Here is an 18,588-nt window from a genome sequence, read left to right as displayed (position 1 = left end):
ACCCCTCCAAGACTCTGGTTCAGCTCCACTGACACCCAAGGCAGGAGAATTCTCTCCGTGTGAGGAATCAATTACTTCCGCTGACACGCTATTACTAGCCCTCACCTCACATCTTCGGATCCCAGATGGAGAGTGAGGTGGTGGGGGGATGGCAGGGAATGTGAAGAGGATGGTGAGGGGGGCTGGAGGAGACCAGGGGAGTAGGAGGTGGGTGACAGGGAGGCAGACGGAGCCTATTGACAGAGTCAGTATAAAGACAGAAAGCTCTCTCTCTCCCCTTGACTGCCCTTCTGGCATCCGGAGGTGACTACATGGCAGGAAGAGGCAAAGAAAAGGAAGGAAAAAAGAGAAAAGGCAAAGACTTGTCAAGAATGGCTAAGGAAATCAGAGAGTCCCCAACTCCCTAAGCATTGGGACAGCAGATGACAGCTCTAGGTACACGAGCACAGATGTACGAAGGCAGCTTTGGGAGGCGGGCTTCACAGCCCAGTCCTACCGTTACTACCTGTGTTGTGTCTCAAGGCCTCGGTAGCCCCATCTGTTAAATGGGAATACTGGTAGTATCAGACCCATAGGTGTGCTGTTGAAGTAAAACATGGGACGTTCTCGGTGTAGCAGCGTCTGACACCTGCTGAGAGTGCAGTAAACATCTGCTGTTGTTGCCGGACAGTCCCTCCACACCACCTACACACATATAGGGCGGCAGAGCAGAAGACTGCACGTAGACTGCCAAGATGGTCGGCTACAAAGGTGGAAAAAAACATTAAAAAATCCTGTGGAGTTTCCTTTATCATGCTTTCCTGCCCTCTCAAACCTGAGCCCAATTCACATTTCTTTCTTTCAAATTTTATTTTGAGCCAGCTAACATTTTTCAGGGATTTTTCTCCGTCTCCTCTGCAATCAGCGTAGATGAGTTGTGAGGCACTATGTCTCCTAATGAAGGACAATTATGAAAGCTCTTTTCTAGAAGGAAAGACAAGGGCAGCTGATGTATTTTTTCCCTAAGATGATTTATCCAGGCAGAAGCAGAAGGATGGAATTAAATTATCTGTTGAGTTTCTCTTAATCCAAAGGTTTCAAGCCCCCTTGCCACTGAAAAGGACACAAGAGAATATATATATTCTCCCCCTCCCCCTCCCTGTAGGACTCATGACTACAGGAAAACACACAAATCCCTTTTCAGAAAAATCCAGTATCTTTACTTGGTCAATTTCCTCTTCCTCCTTATCCCCTCCACACCCAGAGCTCCCACTGAATTTCTGAAGACACTCTCACCCGGTGTAATTAGATGGGAGAATTACATGGAGTTACATGGGGTGAGATGCAGGCCTTCTGGGACCGCTGGGTTGAGAGAAAGTGCCCGGGCTGCGAGGCAGAACTAGTGGGATTGTGTATTAGAAAATCTCAAGTGGTTTTTCTCAATCAGAAGACAAAGTGCATTGTAAAGAAGGACGTCCTCACCGAAGCTTGCATGTGGAGGGTTGTGGTTGCAACATCGCCTGTTTAAAAACAAACGGCCAAAAATAACAGTTGTCCCAACTGCTCTCTAACCTTGGTAGGAGGAGGAGAATAATTCTGTGGTGTTTTTCCTCACTTCTTCAGTGAGCTAAGTTGCTGGGTGGAGTCCTTGGTCAAGGCTGGTGAGCATGGGGTCAGCTGCCAGCTGAGCCTGAGTCAGCAGGACTGTTCCCCTTTATTGCACCACATACCTGGAGGGGGGTCTGTTTCTGTTATTAGTGGGGTTGTTGCAATACAAAAAAGCATTGCTGCTCATGGTTCCTGCGGGGGAGTCCGAATATTTCTGTGGTTGGGCGGGCAGTAGTAATTCTGGAGTAACGTTATGTATGAGTAACCTGAGGGTCTCTCCTGAGTGCAAGACACCCTCCTGAACCACAGAGAACTCTCACTTCTGCTTTGATTTCTAGAGACTCAGGCGGACACCTCCAGCTGGACGATGTGGCCTCCTGCCATCTATTTATAGGAAAGAGCCGTGTGTTCAGAGGCGGTCCTGTGTAGGAGTACACTGACCAGCAAAGCCTAATCCAAAGTGTTAGCAGGAATCTCGCAGGCCACCCCAGTTTCAGGCATTAAACTAGGGTTCCTGGACGTAGGATATGAGACCAGAGACTCTGGCCAGGGAGGATGGGGGCAGTGGAGTATCCCTATAACCTCAGTCTTTCCTGCTTCCTGACCACACCCCTTCTCTGAGATGGTGGAAGTTGCCTGGCCAGAAAATAAATAAACAGTAACACTCAGTCACCTCTTTTCCAAGAAGAGGTTTGTATCAGTAAGTCATAAGAATGGCCCTTCAATTACTGTGGTTCCCAAAGTCATTAAACTCTCTCCCCTCCTTGTCCTGACATGCTGCTCTTTGCCCAGGCCACCAGCCATACACACTCCTCCTTTGCCTGGTTAACTTCTCAGGATCAGGACAGGCATCACCTCCTCCAGGGAGCCTTCCCTGATCTACCCAGCCTAGGCTGGATCTCAGTGCTGTGGGTTCCCATAACATGTCCACATCATATTCCCAGTTAGAATGCACAGTGTAGGGACAGGCAGTAGAGCATAGAAGTAAAGAACACAGGTTGCAAAGTAGAGCCTTCCAGCTTTCAAACCCTTCTATGCCACTTGGGTCAGTTGCTTAACTTCTTTGGGCCCAAGTTTCTCCATCTATATACAATGGAAAGAGTAACAATGACTTCATGGGTTTGTTGGGGTTTTTTTTTGCAAGAATCAAATGAAATGATGTCAAGTGCTTAGGTGATACTCCGCATGTGGCAGCTTTATCATCAGTTACTATATGTTTTTACTTGCTCCCTCCTCCCAAACTCTAAGTTCCATGAGGGCAGAGAGTACAATTTACTCATCGCTGGGTTTCCAATGCTATTAGCATGCTTGGCACATCACAGGCCCTTACAACCTAGTTTTGGATGAATGAGTGAATGGTCGGCCTACTGACACTTTGTGGGTGAGAGACCAAACCACAGAGAGCTTGGAGACGTCCACAGCCTGTGTCTGATCCGCGTGCTGTCATTATGTCACATCACAAGATGGACAAGTACAGAAGACAGCTCTGTCCCCTTTGCAGTGCAGGTTCATGTCACGCTGACCCACGTCCTGGCATCTCAAATGTAAAACAGCACTAACACAATCACCTGCACACACCTGCCCTGGGGATACAGACATGAAATATGGGGTCCATGCCCTTAGAGAATTCACATGCTCAGAACACAAGGTAACCACGCATGAGCCAAAGGCAAGCAAGCAAATCAGGGTGATCTGCAATGCTCTGAGTTCGGAGTTGGGGATCCATCAGAGGGACCTGGAGGGATGCAGGAAACCACGGGGAAGAAGGAGGGCGTGTGCGGCTGGACACTGTAGAGGGGAAGGTGAGGACAGTCGGAGCACTGGGCACTCACAGGGTCTCACGCAGGTTTGGCTGTTTGACTAAAGTCGAAGAGTGTTTACTGAGCACAGGAAATCAATGTTGGCCGGGTGGGGAGGGGCCAGATTATTGAGGTCTGATCTGTTTCCTCTGTTTACAGTAGTCAATTTATCAACTGCTGCCTTTCTAAGATATCATCCCCTATTTGGGGACAAAGCGAAACGTCTTCTGGAATTTTGAATTCTCCTCTGGCTGTCAGTGAAGACAGGAGCAACTTGTCCATCCAGGACACTTGGCTAGAGGCCAAATAGCCCAAACTGCAAATATCCAGAGCCTGGGGGTGAGGGGGAGGGATAGTTGCAGAAGAAATGATCATGAGCAGCTCAGTTAATGCCCAGGGCTCTGCACGTCTGCGGTGAGTTTAGCAGATGGAGCGAAGCAGGTACTCTGGCTCCGGGCAAAAGCTGACCTCAGGACCGAAACTTCCCGATAGGCTAACGATTTTCAGCCTTTTTATCTCATGGCACACATAAACTAACTACCGAAATTCTGCAGCACACCAGAAAACACAGTTTTTGCCTATCTGACAAAAAAGGGTATAATTTTTATTCATTCACACCGAATGGCTATCATTGTGTTGGCTGTTGTCATTTTTTCACTTTGACAATCTAAGGCAAAGAGGTCAGTGCCTCTGACTAAATAGTCAGGTACTGCATGTTTAAAAAATTCTTGCGGCACACCTGGCATGCCTCTTGCAACGCACCAGTTGAAAAGCGCTGTGATAGACAGCAAGACTTCCTGAAGCAAAATTCATACCCATTCTAAAAGAGTAAAAACAGGCCAGAAGAAGAAGGCCCCAGGAGACAGGCTACTCATAACAAGAAGTAACAGCAAGAGTATTGACTGAAAAGAGTCCCAAACATCCCCGTGACCAAACATAAAGATGCTAACATAGTTGCTAATTTATTGTGCATCTACATTAACAACTAATTATTATTATAATCACAGTTTTGTAGATAGGGAAACTGAAGCCTGGTAGGTTTAAAAGGTTAACAGAAATTCAACTCTGAATCTACCTGATCCAATATGATGTATCCCAGCCAGGCTATCCCAAAAGATGAAGTTTAGAATTAGAAGCCTGAATCACGGAAAAAAAGTTGACTTTCCTTTGTCTTAGAAAACAGGGAAGTGTGGCACATGCTTCAGGAGGCCCTTAAGCACGTAAACTTTTTAGGAAGAATTTTTGGAACTTTAAAGGGGTATGTTTCGATACCTGGCAATTTCACCTGGGTGGAGCGTTATTCTGCAATGCCCCGCGGTAAGTCACACATTGTTGAGTGGGAAACACACATAAAGTCTTTAGTGTAGACCTCTGTGTGGGTTTTTAGCCCAAGAAACATTCTTTCAAGAATTTTTAATGGTTTTTGTCATTTTTCAAGATACCCCAAATTCTTTTTTTTATATTTAAAAAAAATTGTCCAATTCTTTTTTAAAATATTTTTTTAAAATTGTGTTTTCTATTACCATTTATCCCTCTTATATCCACCCTCACCCCCCTCACCTCAAGGAAATGACCAATTCTTGAAAGGACCCAGGCTTTCTCAACGTTGGCTTCGGTGGTGGAGCCTCTGGCTTGGGCTAGGACACCCTGCCTGTGTGAGAGGGACTCAGGAATAAGCTGTGTCTCACCCGAGGTGGCTGGTTTACAAAATGCATAAATTTTAGATGTTAGAAGTGGGAAAATACTCGATTTTGTGTGCATATGCTTCTAAAACACATGCGTTCAGCCTATTGGCCAATGACTCAAGTCCAAGGCAAGAAGCAGGAGCCTCTTCCCACCACATGAAATGAGGTGGCTTCTCCCTGTTTGCTCAGATGGCCCCGAGTCCTGCGTTGTTGTCCCTGGGCCACACCAACCTGTCAGGGCCACAGAACCCTCTGGTTTCTGCCCACAGCAGGTGACTAGGCTCCAGAGCAGCCTGAGGATGTTGGAGTTTGGATTCCCGAGAACAGCCACAGGGCACTGACTCAGGCAGGCTGAGGCTTGTGAGTGAAAGTTCCCAGGCAGCCAGTGCGATTAAGGGAAAAGGTCTCATCTGGGGTTTGTTCAGTGATGGCCTAGACCAGCAATTTTCAACTGGTGTGCTGTAAGAATTTTTAAAGCATGTGATACCTGACTATTTAGTCAGGGGCACTGACCTCTTTTCCTCAAACCAATCTAAGGCTTAGGTTGTCAAATAAAGAAAGTGACAACAGCCAACATTGCAATAGCCATCTGGTGTGAATGAATCAAAATGATAGCTATTTTTTTGTCAGATGGCAAAAATATATTTTTGGAGGTACTGCAGAATTTTGGTAATTAGTTTATGTGTACCACGAGATAAAAAGGTTGACAATCACTGCTCTAGACCTTTGGTGGCTGATTTCAAGGCACAGAGTGCCAGCTGCACTGGCCAGGACAACCACCCCCAACCAGGGGCCGTTCCCAGGTCCTGGGGGCAAATCTCTGCAGTTCATCCTGCAGAGGAAGAAGAGGGAAAACACAAGGGGCTGGCTGATGGTCTGACTGTCTTACTCATTTCCCTTTTTGCAGGGGTGTTACTGCTGTGTTCTCTCAACAGAAGGGTGGTTCAGGCCGTTTTCTCTTGGTAAGCAACCACTCCATGGGCTTCGAGAGCCAAATCCAATTCGAAACATGCACCCGAAATGAAAGGAGAAAGGAGGCTAATTTCCTTTGATAGTGAGTGCTTTCCAGACCCAGGAGCTCCCTTGGAACAGAAATGAGAGAGGGAACGAGAGGAGGTACAAGACGGAACTTCCAGGACTTCAATTAGATTAATTGTTCCTTTCACAAGGAAGTGAACAAGGCATTGCGGGGCGGGGGAGAAGCCTATTTATTCTGAATGCAAATAGCCAGGGTCGAATGTTAAAAATACCTTGCAGAGTGAGAGGTTGGGAGAACCGGATGTGTCTTTCTAAATACAAAAATTAATCAGGATGAGAGAGAAATGGGGAGTGGAGGGGAAACAGGGGAGGGAGAGAGAATGAAGGACGAGGTTAAGTAGCAGGGGCTTGACCCCAACAGACCCTTTCTGACAATTTGGCACTGGAAGAGAGAGACCCCAGAAAGATTTTTTTTCTGACCTTCCTGACCTTTCTGGTTCAAGCGAGAAGCATTGAATGGGGGAGTACGAAGAAAAACAGGAAGCTACTTAGTGAAGATGATAAGCCAGAAGATAACCTGTCACTGGCCTGCTTCCCCTCCTCTAACCCAGGCATGAAACTACTTTGTCCCTCCTCTACAAGACCCTTCAGCAATCTGAGTTCTCCGCGTCCCTGGAACTGAGTCCTGTAAGGGGAAGGGATACCCTGCAGCCCCAAACAGGACCGGAGCCTGTCTTCCTGGCCTTTCACACTTCAAAACATGTGTAAAGCCAGGCTCACTAGCTCCTGAGTTTTCCTTTCCAAAGCCACGCCTTCTCCCTCTGCCACTATGAATATACATAAGACGACCTCTTCGCAATTTCCCTGGGAGATTTGCTGGCATAAGCATAGCAGAATTTGGCCCTCAGTCGAGAGAGGTGCTTAGTCAAATTTCTCTGAGCTCAGACCCAAGCTCTCCGTGCATTACGCTTCAGTTTGTGCCAACCTTCTGCAGCCATGCCAGAGGCCCCAAGAGAAAAAACACCTTATAAAGAAGCTCTTCTAACAGAAATTCTTGGTGAAGTTCACTGGCAGGGGATGGGCAGCCCTGAGAGTCTGTGCAAACGCATCCCAGGGTGTGCATCTAACTTAGACAAAAGAGGAACTGACGCGTTACCCTGTGTCAAGAGATAATCTGCGATTAGAAACTCCATCTTATGACTCTGTCACATGAGGCAGCTGTCCAGGAAACCCTTGGGTTTCCAGCAGAGACTACCTCTTGTGGGGGGAAAACGTTAGGTATTGCAGGTGAAAACAGAGGATAACAATGACATTGATTCACAGCTTTGCAGGCCAGCACTGGTTACAGGGGGTCCTGTCTCCTCTATGCAGCGCTGGCTGGACCTAGGCCTGTGTCCTCTGCCTTCCCCACCAGCTGGCCCCTTCATTAATGTTTTAGTACTTGCAGTGCCTTGGCCACAAGAACGGCTCAGCCTATTTAGTAATCATAAGGGGGCACGGAACGCCCATCGGAGCAGCGGCACATTGTAGGAGCTCACCTGGAGCGGGACAGGATCGCCTGCACATTCTTTCCTGTCCAGAAAACTCTCCCTGTTGTTTCAATGACCAAATACTGTAAGACAGAGCCCACTAGATGGTACAAAGCACATTCTCGACATGGCAATGCTGCCTGCCCCCTCACCTTACTTTATAGGGCCCTGAGTGTTGACGAGGGATTGCTGAAGCGCTCAGAGATGGCAGAATGTCCACGTGGTGTCTCCTAAGCCACACACTTCCACAGTGACAGAGCTGGTGTTGTGAGACCAGCTGAGTCACCTCGGGTGAGGGACTGAAGTGCTCTGGGCTTTGGTTTTTCTCATCGGCAAAATGGAGGTAGTCATGACCCCAATTTCCCAGGGCCGTTGTGAGAATTGAATGGATTGATACTTATAAAGCAATTAGAAGAGTGTTTGTTAGATAAATCCAGCTTTGGGACTCTAACCTGCCCAGCACAGATACCAAGAATCAATGCAAATCTTAGATCTACCGGTGAGGACTCAGATTTTTAACTGTCAGGAGAGCAGCTGCCGCTTTGTAAAATAACAGCCTGATCCTCCCCGGCTGGATGCAGAGGAAGTTTCCACTTGGGGATTTGGCTACTATTTTATTAAGGAAGCTGGTGGGGTTCCTACATGTGGTAGCAGCAGTGGAAACGGGGAGATCTCCAAGGGGGAGGCAAATCCCACCGTTAAGAGCTGGAGTTTTTGTAATCCGTCCCCCGGCTCTGCTCCCACGGGGAATTCTCCTCACTGCCAACTTTTGAAGATAGGATGCTATTCTTTACACAATTCACTCAGGAAGGGTCTTTCCTTGATCCGAGGGGACCAACTAGGCCTTTATTTCCCCCGAAAGAGAATGCCACCTTGGGTGAGATCCAGCTCTGTTTAGCAGGGCCTGGTGTTAGGGGTGTGGCCTTGGGCTGCCGCAGCAGTGGGTGGGGTGCGGTGGGGTGGGGGAGGATCCTAAGGGGCTGGTGGGATTCTGTCTCATGGATGTGCCTCGGGCAGGGTGGTGCTTACTTGCAATCATGCTTCTCGATTTCAAAGTGAGGGTTGAAGTTGAGGACAATCTTCTGGTTGGGTTCGGGGGCATAAACAATCCACTCGCAGTTCTGGTGGGACGGGTAGTCCTGGGGGTAACCAGGGGAGGTGATGTAGCCAGCATCTTTGGAATTCAAACGGCCTCCACAGGGTGAGTCTGAAAGAGAAGGCAAACAACCCAAAGAACTTCAAATATGTTCCAGCATTTTTTTCCCCTCTCCCTGTTTCTCTTCTCTACAGTGGCCGTCCAGAAAACTAACCTGCTTACTCATTCAGTGGAAGAGATTACCAGCTCATTGACCCCCTACTCCGAGACTGAACACACACACACACACACACACACACACACACGCTCCCCAAATGAAATATTCCAGAAAATGGTCATAAATACTCCCAATCGCATGCTCTGGGATTAAAAAATATAAGAAAGCTACAAACATAACATGCCTCCCAGCCTTTTCCTGTCTCCCTGCCTTGGCTCATCTTCTTCTGCGCCTTGTTCAAACCTCTCATCTCTATCTTTACATCATAAATCCTTCATGGTCTCTGGTCTCTCCCAGCCCAGCCCAGCCCAGCCCAGCCCAGCCCAGGCCGCCAGAAGTAACGGCTCCGGGAACTGACAAGAGCGGTTTTGTGGTGCCGACCCACAAGCAAGCCTGGTAACAATTACATGTGATGCGGAGGAAGCATTTTCAGCTTTGGGCCAGAACAGGCCCTGGAGGGTGATTTCAGTCTTTTTTTTTTTCTTTTTAAAGAAAGAAAGAAAAAGCAAAACCCCCAAACACTTAATTCCACATACACCACAAATTTGATTTATTATTTCATTATACACAGAGTGGAAAATCTGCATTGGAGAATCCACTGACTCTGACCTCAGAGTTTCGACAAAGAGTGCTTTGTGCTGAGTGGACGGCTCTGTGTTTTCCATGCTTTCTGCCCACTGTCCCTCCTGCCTGGTCACCACCACCAGAGTGTGCTGCTGCTTTGTCCAGCGGGAACCAGCCCTTGGAAAGGCAGCTGGCTGCAGGGGAGCAGCGCCCCCACCCCCACTCTTCCCAATGGTGCCTCAGTGCCTGCCTGGGGAGACTGCTTCCCGAGTGCCAGGAGGAGAGGGGCAGTCTTCAAAGGCAGAAAAGGTGGGTGATGACATTTGAAGAATCGCATATATTTGGGAGTGCAGTTCTTCAATCCCCAGGAGGGGGTCCTGGGAAATGGGGGGTGGGGGTTGCTTAATACCATAGTAGATCAGAGGACAAGAAGACACAAGAGACCTGGAAATATTCAGAAGCCTCTTGGAGAGTTGCGCCCCTCTTACCATCAATCACGATTTAATATCGCCATCTGCATGGAGCAGCATGGGCCCGTGAATTATGTATTAGGGCTCAGCAGCCACCTTACAGGATGGGTCTCTCTCCTGTGTTCACTCTTTGAGGGAAAGGGTCATGCATTTTTTAACTCTACAGGTGCACTTTACTATTCCCCCTGCCTGTTGGCATTACTGTCTTCCAGAGCTCTGCTTTCGATTACGAGGCTGACAGGCTTTAAATGCATAAAAGATGGGCACGCTGCACAGTGGTGGTTGGGACACACATCCGCACAAGTAGCCTTTCAGGCATCACGCCTCCAAGAGCTCAAACGGTGCCCTGCTGAACTGCCCAGAATTGAATGGCTGCAGGTTCCATTTCCTACTGGGTGGAGAACAAAAGCGGGCGATTTCCTCTGACTCGCAGGGACACCATCTCCTAATGACCCCGTACCCTCCCCAGCCCAGGGGGACCAGATGAAGATGAGGCCAGCGGTGAGGCCTGGTGCCACCGCTTCCTCTGCCTCCAGTCCCTGCAGGCCTTCCAGGTGCCCACACCACTCACCCAAACCGGGCACCTAACATCTCTTAGCAAGTTTAACTGTGGCCCTTGGTCCTGGCTCAGGCCTGTGAACTAGGACCTAGAGGGGCCCTCTGAGAAGGCAGAGGTGTGGGGACTTAGATCACCAGCTATGTGACCCAGCTAGCAGGAGAGGAAATTTTCTACTGAACTTTTCTACAGAAAGAAGAACTTCACCCCCTCAATTCCCCTGTCGCACCAAGTTTAAGTTTTCAGCAACTACAGCAGGCACACACGGTCAGCAGGAAAGGCAGGAAACTTCCTCCTAGGAAGGTTTCATTTCTGATCCACACCAGGAGTCACCACTTCCCCATTCCAACCATGTATGCCCCATAGCTGACTGTCTGCCTTTCCTGCTGGTAAAGACTTCGGCTCAAACGAAAAGGAGCAAGTAACCCACTTCTTTTTTCTGTCTTTCCTTTATCTGGAGAAAAATCAAAGCACTCATTAAAATATTTGAGAACTCATTAAAACATCTGCTTTGCTTGTGTGTAGTTGGCCCTTCCAATAACCAAACACTTATAAACTCACACTCAGAAACATGCACACAGGTACCACACATACATAGGGTACGCACACATATGAGAAATTAACACTTTAGTCCTGTACACACTTTGACACCTCACATAAAATATCACACATCGTTTGCACAGACACAGATCCATCAAGATAAATACTAGAATTTCCATCTCTTTGTTTCTTGGAGAAAGCTGAATTCTTGAAATCCATCAGTAAAAATTGTAAAGAAAACATACAATCCCTTCTATGCTTCCTTTTGATAATTGATCTTTCATTTCCAGGGTTGGGGATCTCCCATTCCTAAAATACAATCGTGCGCCCGAGAGAAATGCCCTGGGCTTTCTTCTGAGGAGCTATACCATCCGGCCCGTTGGAGGCCTCCACTGTGTTCCAAAGGGAGCAGTGCGAACGCTCTCTCTGCTGTCTCCGCAAGCCCACCCCGGCCAAAAGGAGGTTGAACTCGAGGTAGAACTCGAGGACAAAGCCCTGTAGGCCAATATGCATACACAGAAGGGAGGGTGACCAGGTTGAAGTTTGAGGTACTGAGCCTGTTCGGTGAGTTGACAAGGGACTTCTTTTGCCAAAGATTTTGTGAATACCTTTCACCTGTGGCAAATTCACTTCCCAAGGAGGAGCAGGCAAACTCAGACCTGAACTGTTCAGAAAAGTTTTCTCCTACATCTGAGATGGGCCAGGTCAGGACAGATAAAGACCTCAGAGGCCAACAGTATGATGCTTACCTGAGGGGGAGGGGGTTGGGAAGAGGATGAAGAGGGTAAAGGGGCTCAAATACATGGAGACACAAGGAGACTAGACTTTGGGTGGTGAACACACAATGCAAAATAAAAGTGATGTATTATAAAACTGTACACCTGAAAATTACATGTTTTTAACCAATGGTACCCCAAATTCATTTAATTTCAAAAAGTAATTTGAAACAAAGGGAATATTATGTTCTAAAGTCACAAAGGTCTGATTCCCCCCACCCCCATAATGACTACTTAGGGGTTTTTATTTGACATATACAATGTTAATTATTTATTTATTTTTTAGAGAGAAGGGAAGGGAGGGAGAGAGAAAAAGGGAGAGAGACATCAATTGGTTGCCTCTCATACCACCTCCCCCACCGCAACCTGTAACATAGGCATGTGCCCTAACTGGGAATCAACCTGGCAAGCTTTTGCTTTGCTGGACGTAGCCCAACCCACTGAGCCACCCCGGCCTGAGCAAAATGTCAGATTATTTCTGACATTCTTCTCCTTCTCTCTGCTTCTGCCCCTGCCTCCCTCTTCCCTCTCCCCCCTCACTCTCTGAGGTGCCCTGCTTTACTGGGGGCCTGGGCACCATCCAGTGCACCTTGGGGAGCCAGGCCCTGTCACCCTCCTACAGAGCCCAATTTCAGACAACTCACCGGTTCCTAGTAATATCTGAGTTTTAGAAAGGATTGAGGGGGAGAAACTCTTTTTAAAAACCTGGTCTGCCTTCTAAGGAAAGTCAACTGGAGTTGTTTTGAAGGAACACCGGATGGCCACAACTTGGCAAAAATAGTTGTTAAAAACTGAAGCCTGACTATAGTGAGGACTTGGAAACGATCGGAATCACAACAGCCAGAGATACCAGGCGACACCAGGCAACACCAGGCCACAGCCTGCTGGCATTCCCACAATAAAAGAACAGTCAGATTACTTGGTTTAGCTGAACCAGAGGAAAAAGTCCTTAGCAAAAACAGGGGACTGTAGGACTGGCTGGATGTGAGATCGCAGAGGCAGGGGGTAGTTAAAGGTGGGTCTGGGTTAACGGGAGCAGGCTGGCAAGAAGGGTGGGGGCTGACATTAGCAAGAAGAGAGATGAAATTCTGTGAGTGAATTGAATTAAGTGTGTAATTTTCAAAATTCTTTTTAGAAGTGTTTGTTTGTTTTTCCCTTGAACAAAACTCTACCCTGAACACCATGTGCGAGGCAGCTAAACGTGAAGCTCTTCCTGGGTGCTGGGACGGAGGGTGGCCAGACCTGGCACAGCGCCCACTCGAAGTCCCTCCCCTCATCTCTAACAGGCCTTCTCTGTAAGAACATCAGGCCTTGCTGGAATAGAGCTTGAAACCCACAGAACCAGACACCGGGTCCTGTGTTACTTCAAAATGCCACAGCAAAGAGAGTAGAAGGATTAGAATGCAGCTATTTCTTACACACACCTGAGGGTACTTGGTGGAGAAAAGTAGTGGGTCACCTTTCCATTAAAATAATATACATTATTTACTTTATAATTTATCCTTTATCCACAGTATAATCCCATCCTGTCCCTATTTCCACAGCATTGTTTTCATTTAATTATTTGTAGCTGACGCAAAGAAGATTTCTTCTATTAAAAAGAGAAGGGTGTCACCTTGCTTCTTTGCCAGTAAGGATTCCTGCACTGAGCATGGTCGTACCCCTAGCAAGCTGTGTGACCTTAGCTAAGTTAGTAAACTACTCTGAGCCTTTGTGTTCTCATCTATAAAATGTAGAGTGAGGCTAAAGGTCAGTTTCAGTTCTAAAATTCAGAATCTGTATAATGAGGTGGGGGATCTTATAACTCATAGATGAAGCAAAACAGTAAAGGTTCTCCACCCTCCTAGACAGCAGGATTATTTATTCAAGGTGTTACACCTGTTTCATCTGCTTTAGGTAAGCCTAAAACAGAACTCCAGGATTCTTCAGATGAGCATGTCTGTCTCGCATTATGGAGAGTTCAAATGTCTCTTCTAATCACAGTAGCTCTACTGACGTTTCTTTTCTTAACTGAGTCTGCGGCTGCGTATTTATAAATATTATGGATACACAGTTCTGTGTGTGAGCCTGTCAACAACTGTGATGCATACGAAAACCAAAAAGAGTTTCTTAAGTTTCTTGAAATCCCTCGTCCAAATCATCAAAGTCCTCTGCTCAGGGTTATAACCAAATTTTGCTCACTTACCCTGGATAAGCTGCTTTTTAAGAGTTTTTTCTGTGAGCTGAGGCTGGATTTTGTTTTATTCAAAGCGACTTCAGCCTGTCACAAGACAGTCTCATAAAATCTGTATCGTGGCTTAAGCTGGGAAGAAATGAGCCAATCCATCAGCCCAGGAATGCGGCTGTTTGACCACTTCCTAAGGCAACTGGGAAGGGATGCAATCTATTCAATTTATGGGGCCGGGTGGCAGTGAGTGATGCACTCCTGAAGGCACAGCAAATGGAAAGCCTTGTGAACTTCTGCAGTGATAAAGTTCAAAATCTGAATAAAAATATCTCAGGGAGGGAAGAGAGGAGGGGATCTGAGAGCGGGAGGGGAGGCCGGCACAGGAGAGTGGAGAAAGGAGGGCAGGACGCGGCAAACACCCCTCTTCTAGAACACCTCCAGTGACTCGCCAAGGCGACAGCTGGGTACTGGGTCTGGAAACAGGGCTTTGGAAAGTCTCTTCCCCTCAATTTGGATTCTGAAAATGAACCTTTGTTTAATCGTTAAAATGTATGTTTGATGTGATTACTTCCCTGACCTTGAATCATGCCACCTGTGGTAACCTTGTTATATGTCATCTTATATCATAAACAAATGCAATTCCAATAGGGCAGCCAATATAATATCATTAGTTTATATTTATGTCCACTCTTTTCCAGCCTTCATTGCAAATGCAATTTTGATGCCATTGATGAGAGATCTGGGATTACAATTCCTGACCATTTCAACAGACATTTGGGGAAGGAAATAGGAGAAGAATAATTTTGAGGTCTCTCCAAAAACCAAAGGAGGAAAAAAATGTAATATAATATTTTTTTTTCATTTATTTTGATTAACTGAAGCCTTATGTTGAAACATCAATGGCTCCCCATTGGTTAGTAAATGAAACCTAAACCCCCTGGCCTAGCAATTTGGGCCTTGCATTTAGCTCAAGCTACTATTTCCAACCTTATTTGCAATTATTTTCCCCCATACATTCTAAACTGCAGCTTCTGAGTGTTGCCTCAAACCAACCCAGTGGCCAACTCTCTGCTCCCACCTTCCCCTTACTGCAGTATGCCCTTCCCAGGTCTAAATCCCATCTTTTCTCTCAACCTGGGCTCAGATGCTACCTCCTCCACCCTCTCTTATCACTCCCACCAAGGGTCCCCTACCCCTCTCCCTATCTCAAACCTGGGAAACTGACGCTCTTCCGTATATCCGACTATCAACTATCAACTATCAACCTTTTACACATAGACTAATTTCTAAAACTGTGCAGCATACCCCCAAATATATTTTTTGCCTATGTGACAAAAAAATAGGTATAATTTTGATTCATTCACACAGGATGATTGTTGTTGTGTTGGCTGTTGTCATTTTTTCTTTATTTGACCATCTAAGGGAAAGGGGGACAGTGCCCCTGACTAAATAGTTGGGTATTGCAGGTTTTAAAAATTCTTGCAGCACACCGGTTGAAAATCGCTGCTCTAAGTTGTACGAGAGCTCAGGACAGTCTCATCTGCTCTGCTGGACCACCACAACTTGCGGGCAGGCCCCCTCCGATCCATCTTTGGTGAACCTTACAGGATCAGACCAGAGCCTTTCCCAAGCGTCAGTCTCAACAAGGTTTGATGAGTTAATAAATGACTAGTTGCCTAATGTAACACCAAAAGTATCGGTAGTTATCACAAATTCTAAGAAAGCTTTATCACAAATTGTTCTGCTTCTCCAGCTACAATCCTTTCTTCCCAGCCCACAGCTGCTATTAAGTGGAAATTTTCTTTAGTGATAAACTGAGTGTTTAAATGACTTGCTTGGGATAACAACACCTAGTCATAGGTCAGGGTAGAGTTAGTGTAAACTATGTCTCTGGAGACACCCTAACCTCAGACAATAGTGGTGAAGTTCACATGAACTTACATTTTAATTCTAATAATGGTGAGAATAACTTGTGGGAGGGTTTTCTTGCCCCCTCACTCCAGACCCCCACCGTCCTTCCCAAAGGCAAGTTCTAGATGCCTGTTGTCAGGAGCACCAGGAAGATGCAAACTGTTACTTCATCGCTGAACTTGTGCTGGTAATGGACCGTCTCCTGCTGGGTTTTAGTTCATTTCTCTCTACCCACCCCCCAATGCAGCCCCCCCCCCGCAATGCCTTTTGGGCACATCTGTTTTATTTTTCCCCTTTATCAAAACAATTATTATTACCACTCAGTCCAGTAATTTGCAATTCCCTTTATCTTTTTCACTGACAGACGGGCCAGAGCCCTGGTTATCATGGGATCTTCGGAGGCAGCGAGCAGGGCCACCCTGGACGAGCGCATCAAGCTGGCCAGTGGCCCCCGCACTGCACACTACAGGGAGAGCTCTCCTTTTGTTAGTCCCAGGCCCCCTCCTTTTTTTCTGGATTAGATCATGACTCTTTTATGAAGACCCAGAGGGAAATGGGATTATTAAGAGTCTTGCTGGGTAAAAGCTATTTTGTCTTTATGATGACTTTTTTGAGTTCAGCTGCTGAGGGGCCTTAATGCCAGAGTAGAAGTTATTGCACATTTGGGGTGGAGGAGGGGGGGCACCTTCAGCACTGTGATCCCTGCTGAGCACCCTTTCCTGATGAAGGATAGGAGATAAGAAAAGGAAAAAAGGGAGGGAGACTTAAAAAAAAATCAGTAGAGGCGAGAACACAAAGTGGAAGAACAAGAAGAGAAAAAATGCAAAGAGAAGTAGATCTAAGATGAGAACCCAGTGGAGAATAGCCTTCTGTGAAGAACAGAGTGCTGAGAGATAATCTGAAGCTTATAAAACACAGGCAAAGGTTTCGTGGGGTAAGAGCTGAGAAGGAATAATTATTTACTTATTAAAAACAACTCATAAAAATAACATGAACTTACCACAATGGTTATAGTGTGTTTTCTGTAAAACAGGTTTTTTTCTGTAATAACCCCACTGAAGCTGTTTTTGTTTTTCAAGATTTTGTTTATTTTTAGAGAAAGGGGAAGGGAGGATATCAATATCAACGTGAGACAGAAACATCAATCAGTTGCCTCTAGTAGGCACCCCAACCAGGGACCGAACTCATAACCTAGGTATGTGCCCTGACAGGGAATCGAACCCGTGACCTTTTGCTTTGTGGAATGACGCCCAACCCACTGAGCCACACCGATCAGGGCTGAAGCCGTTTTAAAGATGAAATGACTTCCGAATAGGCAGATAATGGTACCTATGATGCAGGCCATGCTTTATCCAACACATCTTACAGACCAGGAAGCCGAGGCACAGAGAGATTAAGTATTCTGGATCACAGAACTGGCAAGTGGCTGGGCTGGATTTTTAACGCAGGCGGTCTGTCTCCAGTGCTTCGGAAGCCGGAAAGCCCAATGAAATTCTCCCCAAAACTTCCACGTGACAAACTTATTTAGTGGCATTTAGGGAAAGACAAACATTTTGCCTCTTTGAAACTCCCTATTCTCTTCCCATGCCAGTCATCTGTGTGGACAAAGGGAGAAGTGTTCAAGGCTGGGGGTGTGGGAGGGCTGGAAGCACTTAACACCTTCTCCATTCCCTGCTCCCCCAGGACCCTGCTCCTTGTCCTCCTGGCCCTTTGTTGTGTGCTGGAAACTAGGGTGTGTGTTTTGGGGGCGAGGGGAGGAGATAGGATGCTCAAGCCTGAAACTATGTGTCAAAACATGGGAGGGATTTTTGTTGGCAACTCCTCCTTTTCTCCTTTCTTCTCAACCTTGCTCTTCATCTATGCCAAATACCACGTTGTTATTGTTCTACTGGATAAGAACAGCATTTTCAGAAACGGGGGATTTATTTTTATAGCACAGCTGGTCTGCCAAAGGTCACATAATTTGGCAATGTGCCCAGTGGTTAAAAATTAATTTCTCCTTATTAATACAACCAAGGTCCCATAGGATCAGAGCTCAGCCTTATCTAAACTTGACAGTTTCCTAAACCTTTAGAAGATGCTTTCTCCTAGGGGGCCAGCCCCACTGCCAGGAACCACCCCACTGAATCCTGAATCCTGTTACATATCGTAAGGAAACCATTAAGCCCTCAGCCATTTCTCATCAAGGTAGATGAAGCTTTGAAAAATGCTGTAGGCTCTCCAGTACAGACTCCCACAGTATCTTCCAGGAATGGGTTAATGTTTTTTTTAAGTGACTTCCTTACCTGGAAGGAACAGTACAAAGACTTAACTTCTGGGGTTCAAGCACATGTCTGCCACTCCAGGAGGGTGCCTCAAAGACTGGCCAGTGGCAAATGATGGTCAGATGACATAACAATCACATATGTTAATGACATTACAAACTACTTCTCAGGCGTCACTTTTCAAGTCCTTTCTTGTCAGTGTAAGAAATTAAAATGGTATTTTGCTTCTGCTCTATCCTTTAAGAATGGGAAATCACATCTTTATTTCCTAAAGTCTTTCCAAACTGGACTTCTGGGGAATACATTCTGAAAACTCTTTACCCATGAAACGAGCTTTGAATTCTGCCAACTCAGAATTGTCCCACACTTGAATTATCCAAGGTCAGCTCATTCTCTTGATTGCTTTAGTGAGCAGCTGAGTGAAAACACCAGGTAGGTTACCCAGAATT

The 18,588-nt window shown here is 46.5% G+C and overlaps 1 protein-coding gene across 4 annotated transcripts in view; it reads right to left on the bottom strand.

The window, feature by feature from the left end:
• The window catches only part of NRP2 (neuropilin 2), a 120,596-nt gene that overhangs the window by 95,719 nt on the left and 6,289 nt on the right, over positions 1 to 18,588 (bottom strand). For all 4 annotated transcript variants that reach the window (XM_024563796.3, XM_024563797.3, XM_024563801.3 and 1 more), the window contains exon 2: positions 8,608 to 8,785. In XM_024563796.3, coding sequence (XP_024419564.2) covers positions 8,608 to 8,785 — 178 coding nt within the window. The remainder of the gene's footprint in view (positions 1 to 8,607; positions 8,786 to 18,588) is intronic.

This window comes from Desmodus rotundus, chromosome 2, assembly GCF_022682495.2.
Source record: "Desmodus rotundus isolate HL8 chromosome 2, HLdesRot8A.1, whole genome shotgun sequence".
NCBI lineage: Eukaryota > Metazoa > Chordata > Mammalia > Chiroptera > Phyllostomidae > Desmodus > Desmodus rotundus.
Note: the sequence above shows the minus strand (reverse complement) of the source record. Positions and strands in the feature narration are given on the sequence as shown.